At 34.7% G+C, this 13,254-nt stretch overlaps 1 protein-coding gene across 1 annotated transcript in view; it reads left to right on the forward strand.

Annotated features, from left to right (window-relative positions):
* Nucleotides 1–13,254, forward strand: part of Mtpn (myotrophin) — a 34,417-nt gene that overhangs the window by 12,124 nt on the left and 9,039 nt on the right. Inside the window, exons 2-3 of the mRNA XM_027952138.2 lie at nt 1,676–1,789; nt 2,631–2,714. Of these exons, the coding sequence (XP_027807939.1) occupies nt 1,676–1,789; nt 2,631–2,714 (198 nt within the window). The remainder of the gene's footprint in view (nt 1–1,675; nt 1,790–2,630; nt 2,715–13,254) is intronic.

Genomic DNA, 13,254 nt, shown 5'->3' on the forward strand with positions numbered 1-13,254 from the left:
GAGTAAGAAAGCAAGTTGATTTTATATTTTCCAAACCGCCCCCACTGAGCTACATCCCCAGCATTTTTTTTTTTTTTTTTTTAATTTTAAGACCGGGTCTTGCTAAGTTGCATAGGGCCTCACATGTTGCTGAGGCTAACCTCGAACTTGGAATCCTCTGACTCAGCCTCCTGAGTCTCTGAAATTATAGGCATGTGCCACCATACTTGGCTTGACCACCTTCCTTTTTTGTTGTGTCATCTATTTTCCTGTACTTTGTAAAGTTCCAGATAAGTATTACCACCTTTTTTGTTTGCTTTGACCCTAATTGGTTGATTTTACATTTGAACTCATTGCTATGCTGCAATTTATAATTTTAGTACTATTTTATACAATGTTATCACCAATAAATAATACATGATTCTTCTTTGCCAAGTTACATCCTGAGTAAGGACTTTTGAGGAGGAGACAGGGGAGAAGGAACATACAAAAGGAGAGAGGTAGGAAAAGAAGGACCATAGCATTCATTTTAAAAATATCTCTCATTTTAAAAAATACTAAACACTCCATTAGGGAATTCTGCATTCCAGGGACAGGTAGGTAATACTTAACTGACCTATCAAAGACAGACTGTATATACAATAGTGTTCCATAAGATTATGCCACCTATTGTATAAAATCTGAACTCTTCTTAAAAGAGAAGGAACAAATACTGAGTTTTGAAGCAGCATGGTGGTATAGAAAGAGAAAGAGTGTAGAACTCTACCATTACGGAGTCACCTCTTTTCAGCTTTAGATTTTTCATGTATTAGAAGTTCTCTATCCTATTAGGTTAGTTTGAAGATTAGAAAATAATGCATATAGCACAGTACTAAATACATAGTAGCTGGTCAGTAGAAAAAATTAATTATCATTGTTGTAAAAATCTCTTAATCCTCAATGAATGGAAACTACTTTTTGAGGGCTTAAGTTCATTTTCTGACCCTATATCTCATCCATCACTAAGATTAAGTCATGGTCTTCTGATAAATATTTGTATAGTCCTGGGTTTCTTTTTTTTAATAGCACTTACATTTTGAAATTATATATTTCATTGTATGGTTATTTTATTAATATCTCCTACACACGCACTTGATGTTAAGGTAAGCTCTGTGCAGTTGGAAGCCATGTTTGATTTTGCTCACCATTGTCTTTCCAGCACCAAGTTCAGTGTCTGCTGTCCAATGGGACTTTAGTAAAAGTTGAAAGAATGAATGAATTTTATTTTGTTGAATTCCTAATAGCTAATACTTGTGATAATGATAGCTGCCTCCATCAAAAAATAGCATTGCTTTCTTTATAGAATTAAAGGGCATATTATATGAAATGTACAGAATCTCAATACCTGAACTTCTTTTGTGGTCGCATTGACATTATATTTTTTTAATTCCTTAGAGATGATGGGGCACAGTAATATATTTCATTACATTTAGTATTATTAAGTGTGTATTGTTTTCAGTTTAACTAATCATGATTTGAATTACTACATTCTGTACGTTAACATGCAAAATTTCATTTTGGGTTTTTATTTCACTTTGTAATAAAGATAATTGTTTCATGAAACTTAAGCCTAAACTTAAGAAAGTAAAATTGTTCTTCATTTTCTTTCTTCGATCTTCTGTTGGAATAAACGTTTTCATTTGGCTTCTCTTATAAGGGAGAAGACGTCAATCGGACACTAGAAGGTGGAAGGAAGCCTCTTCATTATGCAGCAGATTGTGGACAGCTTGAAATCCTGGAATTTCTGCTGCTGAAAGGAGCAGATATTAATGTATGTAAAGAGTATACATTAATACATAACATATATAACGTATATCGTTCTAGGAAAAATTTTTACATATAATTTGGGTAATTGTTTTCTATAGATTTGTAAAATAGTTACCCACAGAAACCTCTTCTAATAATACAGCTGAAATTATGCCAAATTTCCTGTAACTTCAAAATATAGTTGGAATTTTTAAAAAGTAAGCCAAACAGACTGACTTTTTTAAGCTAATAAACTAAGGATTCATGTTTCCCCCTTGGCTGTTGCTTTTTAAGTTCTAAATCTTGAGGAGTTAGCACTGTCTATACGTAGCAAATGCTGTCATGTAGTGGAACATAGGACTCTGTAGTCATAGTCTACATTTAAACGGGATTGTGGGGCAAAGGTCAGTAATGAAGTAATCAGACAGAAGCAGTCATCTCTGGACTCTAGCCTGTTATAACTTCTGCATTTCAGGCTTTAAGAAAGTTGTTTAAGTAACCATAACAGCAAGTAAGATGAGATTTTCACATTTCAGGGAAAGTGCTATGGTCTATCCATCTCTTCCTTCCTGGATCACATTGGCATTTCTACAGTAGTAGGAAACTTAGGCTCACAGAGGCTAAGTAACTAATCACACACAGTAAGTGGCAGATGTAAGATTTGAGCTGAGGTAAGAGCCCACTCCTTCCACTATGCAAACTTCCAAGGCTACTTGTTACCATTCTAAGAGACTAAAAACTTATTCTGTGGAAGCAAATGACTGTTTATTAATTATGAATATTCTCAAGAATTCCCTGCCTCAGATGTAGAAAGAAGGAAGAAATGAAAAGAGGATAAGGTTCTCTCTTTATTTGTCATTTCATAGGCTCCAGATAAACATCATATCACCCCTCTTCTGTCTGCTGTGTATGAGGGTCATGTTTCCTGTGTGAAATTGCTTCTCTCAAAGGTGAGGTTATTTGCTCATTTTTATTCAATTTTCCCCCATTACTGTGCAACTATTTAAGCTAAGTATTTAATTGTTAATTTACTTAATTTCATATGCCTACAGGATAGAAAACTTGAGGTAGTATCCAAAATTGAGATCTACAATGGTTTTACTCAAAATAACTGGTCCACAAACTGTTATCAGTTCCTGGTGGACATGTGGGAAAGGAGCTTGGACTAGTCTCTTCCTCAAGAAAATCTTATAAAACAGCTGAAATAAGCACATTATACTTAGGGATGTATAAAATGTCATGGATGAGTAACAGTTTATGGCCTGGCACTGGATCACAGACCACACTTTGAGTAGCACTGGTTTGATATTAAGTTTCAGTTTCCATAGTCCATACTAAGCAAGATCATTAGAGGCATTTTGCTGTAAGTAAGGACACTTCTAAGTCATCTCGTTACTTGATATGATTGAGATAGTGGTAAATCTGGAGATTTCCAATGGTTTTTTTGTTTTGTTTTTTGTGTTTGCTATTAATATTAATAGACTTCCAGAATCCATCCTTAGGAAGTAACCAATTAGTAGGAGACATTCTAGCTATATTAGATGTTGGAAGGTAAGAAATATTTATAAAATAAGACACCAATATTAATTCCAAGCTTGCCATTCTATGACCATTCTCTGAAAAATGCTATTCATAATATACTCATTTGGGATCTTAGAATAAAACCTGCTAAAAAAAGTAAGGAAGAATAGAAATTAAATGAGTAAATGTATATAAAGCATTTTCCAGAGTGCCTGACACCAAATAAGTGCTCAATAAATAGTAGCTTTTATTATAACTAAGACTGAAAGAGGATTTTGTGTTCCTTTAACTAAATTTCAATAAGGTATGAAGAGAATTGGGAAAGAGGTGGCACTTTTATTTCTAACATTGTGTTGACAACTTTTTAAAGATATGGTTCTAAGTCAATTTATTCAGGTCCTCTAAAACTAGAAAATTTTTTCTATACTTAGCTTCCTATTAAACACAATTATTAGATTTCTTTAAATATGTGGTTTTTGTTGTTTTGTTTTCTGGGTATATATTAACAGCAGTTTTTAGGTACTATATACCATGCTACAAATGGTATGGGTCCCCAAAAAAACAAAATAAATGGAAATGTTTTTCTTTGCTACTATGGTGGAACAGCTTCTGTGATAGGGTATGCTCACAAAGATTTCCAGTCACTGTGTTTTCCAGCTTCATCCCTGGGGAAATATTTCTTGCTTACTATATCAAAAACATGTTTCCAGTAGTCAATCGGGCTATAAGTACAGATTGATAATTCATGAAAGGCTGATATAATTCCAATAGTATATTAGTAAGGACTATCTGTATTGCAGATACCTAAACCCAGCATAGACAAACAAATTAAAGGGAGCTTATTGACTCATAACTGTACAGCTGAGACCCAATGTGACCCTGGGTTTAAGCCACATGACCAAGATCTGATGTCTGTCTCTCTGCTCCTCCTCAGTGTCACTTAATTCTCATGGCCTCTGCCTATTTGCTAGCTGAGCATATACTAAAAGAACTGAATGGCTCCTCTTTCCCCTCTTCCTTTGACCTTTTCTGCTCACCCAAGGGTTTTTTCTGAAAATAAAAACTTCTGTGGGGTCCTTTTAACTTAGAGTTATTTACTACATGCATTACCCCTAAGCATGCTCTTTCCTTTTAGCTGTATCTGGATCTATATCAGAGTAAATACTCTTTTTCTGATAGTCATCTTTTTCCTCCTAGGTAAACATAATTATTGTTGTGCTTGAGAGGGCCCAAATCATTGCTTTGTAGACCTTAGTCTCCAAACACAGTGTTCTAGCTTATTGAAACCTTGTGGTTGTAAGTTTTCATTGTTATGGAATCTTCTAAAATAAATAATTCCTGAAAGTCCAGCTGATTTGTATGTACATTAGGCCCTTATATGTTATCTTTAAAAAGTTCTCCCTCCCTCTCTCTGTCTCTCTCTTTCTCTCTCTCTCTCTCTCTCTCTCTCACACACACACACACACACACGTATGTACTGTGTTGCTAAATCATTATAACTTTCAAGCAGTTTGGTTTTTCTTTTGCTTATATCGTTCTTTAAGTTTGTGTTTGAGCCTTGTTTTTGTAGACAAATAAAAGACATTCAGCAAAGGCTCTATTGATGGAAGATTGACTGTAACCCTTTAGAACCATTATTTGTTTTACATGAATTCTTTAAACTTTTTGAAAGCAGCATAGAAATTTTTAGTTCTGCTTTCTCAGAATTAATTAATTTGATATTGATTGTGTGATCTTCTTTAATGGACATGCTATGGTTTTGTTACCATTTTTTTTTTTTTTAAACCAATTGTCCTCTTTGAAAAATCCTTAATTGCTAAAATAGGGCTATTCCCCATCTTTTAAAAGTTATAATCAGGGCTAGGGTTGTGGCTCAGCAGTAGAGTATTCACCTAGCACATGTGAGACCCTGGGTTTGATCCTCAGCACCACATAAAAATAAGTAAAATAAAGGTATTGTGTCCAGCTACAACTAAAAAATATTTAAAAAAAAAAAAAAGTTACAATTAATATTTGTATTAAGTCCAGTTCTGCCTCTTGTCACAGTTGAGTTCTTATGGTTTCCAGAATCATTGACATTGCTAATATATTATCCAGCTGATATATATCATTATTAGCATAGGAAAAAAGACAGAATAATAAACAGCAATTTATGCTGAGACTTCTGACTGAGGCTTTGCCAAATGGATACAGTATCTGTGTGCTCCCATCCAGTTTGTAAATATTTTCCCCTTGACGGCTCTTCTCTTCTTGGATTACTTTGAAATAAAGCTTGCTTTTCCACAAAAGAAAAAAAAATAAACAGCAATTTAGAAACAGTAGGATCACAACTAATGGAAGAGGATCACAAAACACAAACAAAAAATGCTAGAATATTTTAAATCAAACTGTAAATGACATACTATACCACTTATAATTTACTGTTAATTCAAGTACATAGGTATATTATCTCCACTTTATGGATAAGGAAACTGTATATGTTTGAAAAATTTGACTGCCTGAAGGCCAAACAATATAATGAACTCAAGATTTGTTCTAAGATGTATGATTCAATAACCTATATTCTTTCTACTACTTGAGATTGCCTTTCAAAGTTAGGGCAGTTATAAGAAATGGAGCCTGTACATATTTGCAGGTAAAATTTCATGCAGCATCATGTTTAATTGTTGAATTGGGAAATTAGAAAAATGTAGAGATTAACAGATGAAGGAATTCCTCTTCTAGATTGATGTCTGAGCTCATGTTCTACTATCCCCTTTTTTGTCCCCAGTGACAGAAAAAGTGTTTTTAAAGTGAATGAATCAGTATCTGCTTTGAACCATAAGAGGGGATTCATTAGACAAGAAACAGCAAATCCTTGAAAGATAGAAAGCAGGCAAAGACAGGGGCAAAAAAGAAACATTTCTAAATATGCACAAGAAAGCAAAAGGTAGGAGCTGATCCAGGACTTCTGTAGGGCTTCTCCAGGCCCAGAGGAGCTCAGTACTCTTGAGCACCAAGTGGAATGATAAGTTGGATGCACTTCAGGAAGAAGCAGATACAAGAAGGAATAATAAAAAGAAATTAATACCTGAATAAATCAAAACAAATATTAAAATATGAAATGAAAATTAACTGGCACTGAAGAATTGGTGAATAATAACATATAAGATAGAAGACAGACACTCAAAAGCTCCTGGTGTATGAGTATCCAAAGCATATGAGAAATATAACAAAACTGATGAGAAAAGACAAGGAAAAGGAGAAGCAGGTGAAACAGACTAAAATTGAATCTCAAGTAGCACCCTCAAAAGTGTAACAGCAGCAGAAGAATGAGAGCATAAGAAAGAAGCTGTACTGGGTGTGTAAAACAGACATCCTTGGTAGAGAAGTGGAACTTAGGAGCACAGCAGTCAGAATAAAGGCCAAGCCCAGTACACTTCAGCCTGTTTTTATCAAAACAAGAACAGACTGTGTAATCATGTGTCATTTAGAATTGTAATTATCTTAGTTGAATAAAGTACTCTTTTTTTGCCTTAAAAATGTTAACCAGGAAGGGTTGGGTTTTTTTTTTTGGGGGGGGGGGGGATATTTAAAATAACAGTTTAAAAATATCCTCTAGTACAGAGGTAGCCAAACTTTCTTGAAGAGTCACATATGCCTGGTATGGCAGGTATAACTTTGCCACAGCAGCTCCAGAGCTGCCATAGATAGTACATCAGTAAATGGGCACAGCTTTGTTCCAGTAAAACTTCATTTATAAAAACAAGTATCCAAGCCATAGTTTGCCAGCCAACCACTGCTGTTGCTTATATATAGTTTTAGAGTTTATATTATGCATCATTTTAAAACCTCAGCCCTCAATGACAAAACAGTTCTTCCCAAGTGATACAAGTTCAATTATGCAAGCACTTATTTCTCAAATAGTTTTATTAGTTTATACAGTCACACACAAGCTTATAGGACAGTGCTCTAGGACTTTTGTCGTTCATTCATTTCTAAACTGATTAAAATCACAAATACCTGGTTCATAGCAAGATGCAATGAGCACATTATTTATAAAAGTAGTATTCTTGAACTATAATTATCTGATAGGCTTTCATAAATTCAGAAATTTATTTATTTTCAAGTTACATGTGACATTTTAGTCTACTTTTGTGCTTACAAAACAATTCTATAAGAAATAATTTTTTGCCTAAAGTATCAGTACATTATCATGTTGGACATTTCTTATATTAATAATATACATATTGATATGAATTAATATATTGCATATTAAACTTTCTATAATATTAGTACTTACTAAAATTCCTTCTATGTAATCCTTTATAACACATAATTGATAATAAAGGATTTTTAAGGAGTCCAGTATTCTTGCTTCCTAATCCTAGGGAAAACCATTTCTAAATAATCCTCTCTAGGGGATTGTAGAGCAGTGTTTCTATTGTCAATCCTTTAAAGATACTACATTTGCACAGTGGCTCATAGCTGTAATCCCAGCAGCTCAGGAGGCTGAGGCAGGAGGATCTCAGATTCAAGGCCAGCCTGAGCAGCTTAGTGAGACCCTGTCTCAAAAAATAAAAAGGGCTAGAGGTGTAGCTCAGTGATAGAGAACATCTAGGCTCAATCCCCAGTGCCACATAAAGAAGGGAGAGTGGCAGAGAAGGTTGTATCTTAACATCAAAAATCAAAATACCATAAATTGAAAATTTAATGAGAACTTTAAGCATTATAATTAGTTTTATTCTTAGATTACAAAAATAAACTGACAGCATACTTAATTTTTTATTATATATCATCGTATCGTCATCCTGTTACTAGAGATATTTGATGTACTAAGCTATATCTGAAAGGAAGAAGTCCAAGAGAAACTTTGCTTTCTTGTTTTCATCTTTCTCTGCTTCACACTGTCAAAGAATTTATCTCCTTAGGAAGTCCACTCTGACCTTACAAGAAAAAAATCTGTGTATGTATAACCCCTGATTATTGTGCAACACTAATTTTGGTAACTCACAGCTCTTTTATACCACTTGGTTTGGTTTGGTTTGGTTATTTTGCAGTGCTGGGGATCGAACCCAGGGTCTTGCACAGAGTAGGCAAGTGTCCTACCACAGAGCTACATTGCCAGCCCTGTTTTAGACCACTCTTAAGTTAACTATTTCTTATTTGCTGATATTAAAAAAAAAAAAAAAAAAAAAATCAGTCTGCTTAGAAATACAGAAAACCATTTTATCTATTATTGTTGATGTTTTTAATAAATATATTTTCTTTTTTTAAAATCAAGCAACCACTTGAATATCTCTCTCAAGTACCAGTATTGTTGATTCACAATGAAGTATGTTACAGTACAGATTTCGCTGCTGTATTTAAGAATCAAATGTATATGATATAAGTGTTGAAAATCAGTCCTTTTGAACATATGCAAATAGATGTGCTTGTTGGTAGAGCCAATTTTTATTCAATTTACTCACTGCCCTGCTTCCATAAAATATAAGCAGCTTCACGTATTCTCAAGCACACATTTATTATTATTTCAAACCACCAAAGTTCTGTTCCATATAATATGGTTAAGGTTTGGACTACTGAGCCTTGCAGTATCTTTCTGAATTGCCTTAAGATGAGACTGCATCATAAAGGGCCTACCCAAATGATTACTACAAAATTTACTCTGTAATAACTGAAGAATCAATTGTTACTGTTTTGATAGGTTTTATACACCTCATACACAAGTGTATCCATTGTAAGCTCATTGTTTTTACTCATGTAGCTCAGTTAGTGACACATTTGTGTGTCATGGTACCAAACAATCCTAAGTTTAGTGCTCAGTTCAGCTTCTTAATAGCTCTGTGACTTTGGCAAGTTCTTTAATGTCACAGCATAGCTTTTTTTTCTGTAACAGGGGACCAGTACTTACCACATAGAGTTGATAAGTATAAGGTAGCTCACGATAAAATGATATTTCCAACATAATGTTGTCTTCTTTAAGTGCTTGATATAAATAAACTCACCTTATCATCACAATAATCATATTAGGCATGATTTGTGTTCCCCATTTTGTCATTGGGAAAACAGGCACAGAGCAGTTAGGATCACACAGCTTGACTAGGTGTCTTAGTTTATTTTCTGCTGTTTTAACAGAATACCTCAGACTGGGTAATTTAGAATGAACAAAAATTTGTCTCATGGCTCTGGAGACTGGGGAGTCCAAAGGCATGGTGCCAGTATCTGGCAAGGACCTTTGTGCAGCATCATCCTGTGGTAGAAAGTAGAAGAGGAAAAGGAAAAAAGAGACAGGGTTGGACTTATATTTATAGCAAATCCACTTTAACAATAACTAACTCACTCCCCAGGAACCACATTGATCTATTCGTGAGGGCAGAGCTCATCTGACCTGATCACCTCTTGATATGTCCTCCCTCCCTCCCAAGCTGTTGCACTGGGGATTAAGTTTTCCACACATGAACTTTGGGGGATCTCATCAAACCATAACAGAAAGGGAGTTAGAATTCAAATCCAGTCAGTTTGGCTTCAGAGCCTGCCTATAACTACTACATTAAAGCAAAGTAGATAACTGAAAGAATGTGGATATAAGCCACTTGTTGCAAAGCCCCCAGTATATCATAAATTTTCAGTAGATGCTAAAACTAGTCAGGATGGATGTGCTTCTCAGAAAAGGGGAGACCCTCTTCAGGAACAGGGGTTCCCTGAAAAACATAAGCTTTATGAAAATAACTTTTCATAAAGTATAGACAAATTTCAAGTATAGACAGATTTTTTTCAAGTATAGACAAATTTCCATCTAAAATTTATGATGTTCTACAACGGAAGTACTACAACAGGTCAATACTGAGTGTCCTTAGAAGTCATTTGAAGACTCACTTATGCTTTACTCCATCCTCCTATTTCTATGATGAGTTTTTCTCTGAAACCTCTAAATAATCTTTTTGTTCTTGCTAAAATATGGTTGTAATAGAAATGTTAAAATCATTTTTTTTTACAGTGAGTAACATAAGAACAAATCCACAACCATTTTATCTGCAACTGAAAATGAACTGTGGTCACTGTGTCCAAATAAGAAGTTGAAACGTAAAATGTGTCTCGTGGCTCATATGTGTGTGTGGGTTTCATTTGTTAGTTTCCGTTAAGTGAGTAAGTTGCAGTGGTTAGTTGGAAAACTTTTGAAGTACCTACCTCTAAGAGTTAATTGAGGCTGCAAGAATTGTTTTGTTGTTTTGTTTAAGTAAGTGAAAGAGATCAGACAATAGCAACACTTGGCTGTTGTCAAGTGTAAAGTTCACATCCAGTGCTGTAGTTAACCCTAACCCATTGTGTAGGGAGCAAGTCATTAGGCAGAATCCTACAATGGAGGATCTTGACCATGAAGTTACAAAGCCTGGATTTAAAGCTTAGTCCTATAACTTGATAACCAGGAAGTCACTGACATCCGAACTCAGTGGGATTAATAGTGTTCATCAAAGAAGGTAGTGGGTGGTCTGTCCCTCTATTTTTAGTACAGTACTTGCCATACATTTGCATAAATGAGCCTTTCCTCTGTCCTAGATAGATTGTGAAAATAGGAGTAGTCTGTTCCTTCTCCTCAATACCCTAAAACAGTGGTCAACAAACATCTTCTGTAAAGGGCAGATAGTAAATGTTTTGAGCTTTTTGTGCCATGTGGTCTGTCACAGCTACTGTTGCAGCCACCATAGCACAAAAGCAGCTCTAAACTACTCGTAAATGAATGAGTGTGACTGTGAGTCAATAAAATTTTATTTAAAAAGACTACATCTGGTACTTAATAGAAATTCAGTAAATGCTTGTTGAATTCACTTGTGGACTGAATGTCTGCAGATATTCTCTATCCTCAAAGTGTTCCACAGATGAGATGGTATCTCGTGTATTTATTCCATTTTACAAAGATATTCATTTTCCTGAAGAGAGACAAATAAGGTACAAATATCTAAAGGTAATAAATTCTTAAGTCTGGGACTCTTCCTCACATTTTTGGAACAAGAAGCTATAGATGATTTTCAACTAAAGATTTCATAGAACACAGGATTTAGAGTCAGTCTTATAATTTTGTTTGGTAGTAAATGTCTCATAAAGAGGCTAGAAAATGTAAATGTTTATTCTTCCCTTCAACAACCCACTGTCTGACTGACATTTAGCGAGTTTCTTAATCTCTGAACTAAAGAACCTGTCTATAAAATAGAGTTAGAGTTAACAGTGCCTATTTTATGAGACTGCTGTTGGGGGGGGGGGGAATATATATATATATATATATATATATATATATATATATATATATATATATATATATATATGTGTGTGTGTGTGTGTGTGTGTAGTTAAGGTCACCTGCTACATGGCAGTTTTGAAATGTGTGGAACATGGCATTCACATTGCATATTTTGTATTATATTAGATACTCTGGGGTATCCAGAAACACTATTTTGTCTCCTCTATCACTGTATAAGTTAATTATGAAATTAAATATGCTATGAGATCCTGTACCACTAAATACAGTTATACAACATGTACAATTGTGGGTATTTGGATTTTTTTTTAATGTCACTAAATGCCAAATTCATTTTTAGTAGTCGCCAAAATTGAACTGTGTAAGTTCTTTGGCAATTGTAACATAGAAGTGTACATTCAAACAGTTGAAAGTTTTCAGATTCTCAATATTCTATCAATAGCACTGTGGAATTGCAAACAGACACCCCACAAACATGAAATAATGGAGTTGGGTGGTGGTTTATTGTTTTGTGGCTTCATTTTATTGAAGTTTTTTGGTGGTTTGTTGTTGTTTGTTTGTTTGTTTTTGGTTTTGGTTTTTTTGCACTGCTAGGTATCAAACACAGGGGTTCATGCATGCTGGGCAAGCACTCTTCCACTGATCCATACTCCCAGTCCAGTAACAGATTCTTTATGAACATAGCAGAGTTTCTCAGGACTGTTTTAATATGCAATAAATTGATTGAAAATATCTTGCAGTATTCTTTTTAATATAGTGAGAAGTGGTGGTACATATTCAGGATGGTAGAAGAGATACTTGTTCCTTTTAATTGTGTGGTGTTTGTGTGTGTGTTGTGTATTCACTAAGGGTAATATTTGTAACTCAGTATATATTTACACTGTGACCCAGAAATGAATTTTTTTAAACAAATTCTTGTTGAGCCTGGCTGAATACCAGGCATTAATCCAGCTATTAAAGTTACAGAGATGAATATAACAAGAACCCTGTCCTTATTGAGTTCAGCCTAATTTGGGAAAGAGAAGTTTGTTTACGGATAATTATAGACTCTATTGCTGTAAGAGAAATTCAGCCACAATAAAAGCCCCTACTGTAGCAATCTAAACAAGAAAGTGGCTCATATCAAGATGTCTGAGATATGTAGTACAACTGGCTCCACTGTGTGCATCATCATCCTACCCTCACGCCTCCTTCCATCCCCTCTGGTCGTAGGTTATGAGATGATTACCTTACTTCTATGCCTTGGGTCTGTTTTTCAGAAAAGAAGGAGGAGTTAAAGAATAACCCACTATAAGAGAAGCCAAAAATTGTGTGAGATGGCCACATGTATATTCCCATTTGTGGGAATTCCATTTCTTTTCAACTTTTGTAGTAGAGGAAAACAAGGAGGGAGGAGTCAAAGTCATATTGGTATGATCAATAACAGGCTGTGGACTTAAAGGAGGAGCCAGCTGCCTGGGAAATTCCCAAAGGGCTTCAGAGAGAATGTAACAGTTGAATAAGAGTTAATTGGATGGTTAAAGGGAAGAATAAAAATTTACATTTTTTAGCCTCTTTTTAATATAGTGAGAAGTGGTGGTACATATTCAGGATGGTAGAAGAGATACTGTTCCTTTTAATTGTGTATTAAATAAATACAGTCTATTCATTTAAATACTGGGGATATATGGATGAAGAACATAAACAAGTCTGCTCCTCTTGGAGACCTCATTTTCTTAAAGGAGAAGATGGAA

Source organism: Marmota flaviventris, chromosome 1 (assembly GCF_047511675.1).
Source record: "Marmota flaviventris isolate mMarFla1 chromosome 1, mMarFla1.hap1, whole genome shotgun sequence".
Lineage (NCBI taxonomy): Eukaryota > Metazoa > Chordata > Mammalia > Rodentia > Sciuridae > Marmota > Marmota flaviventris.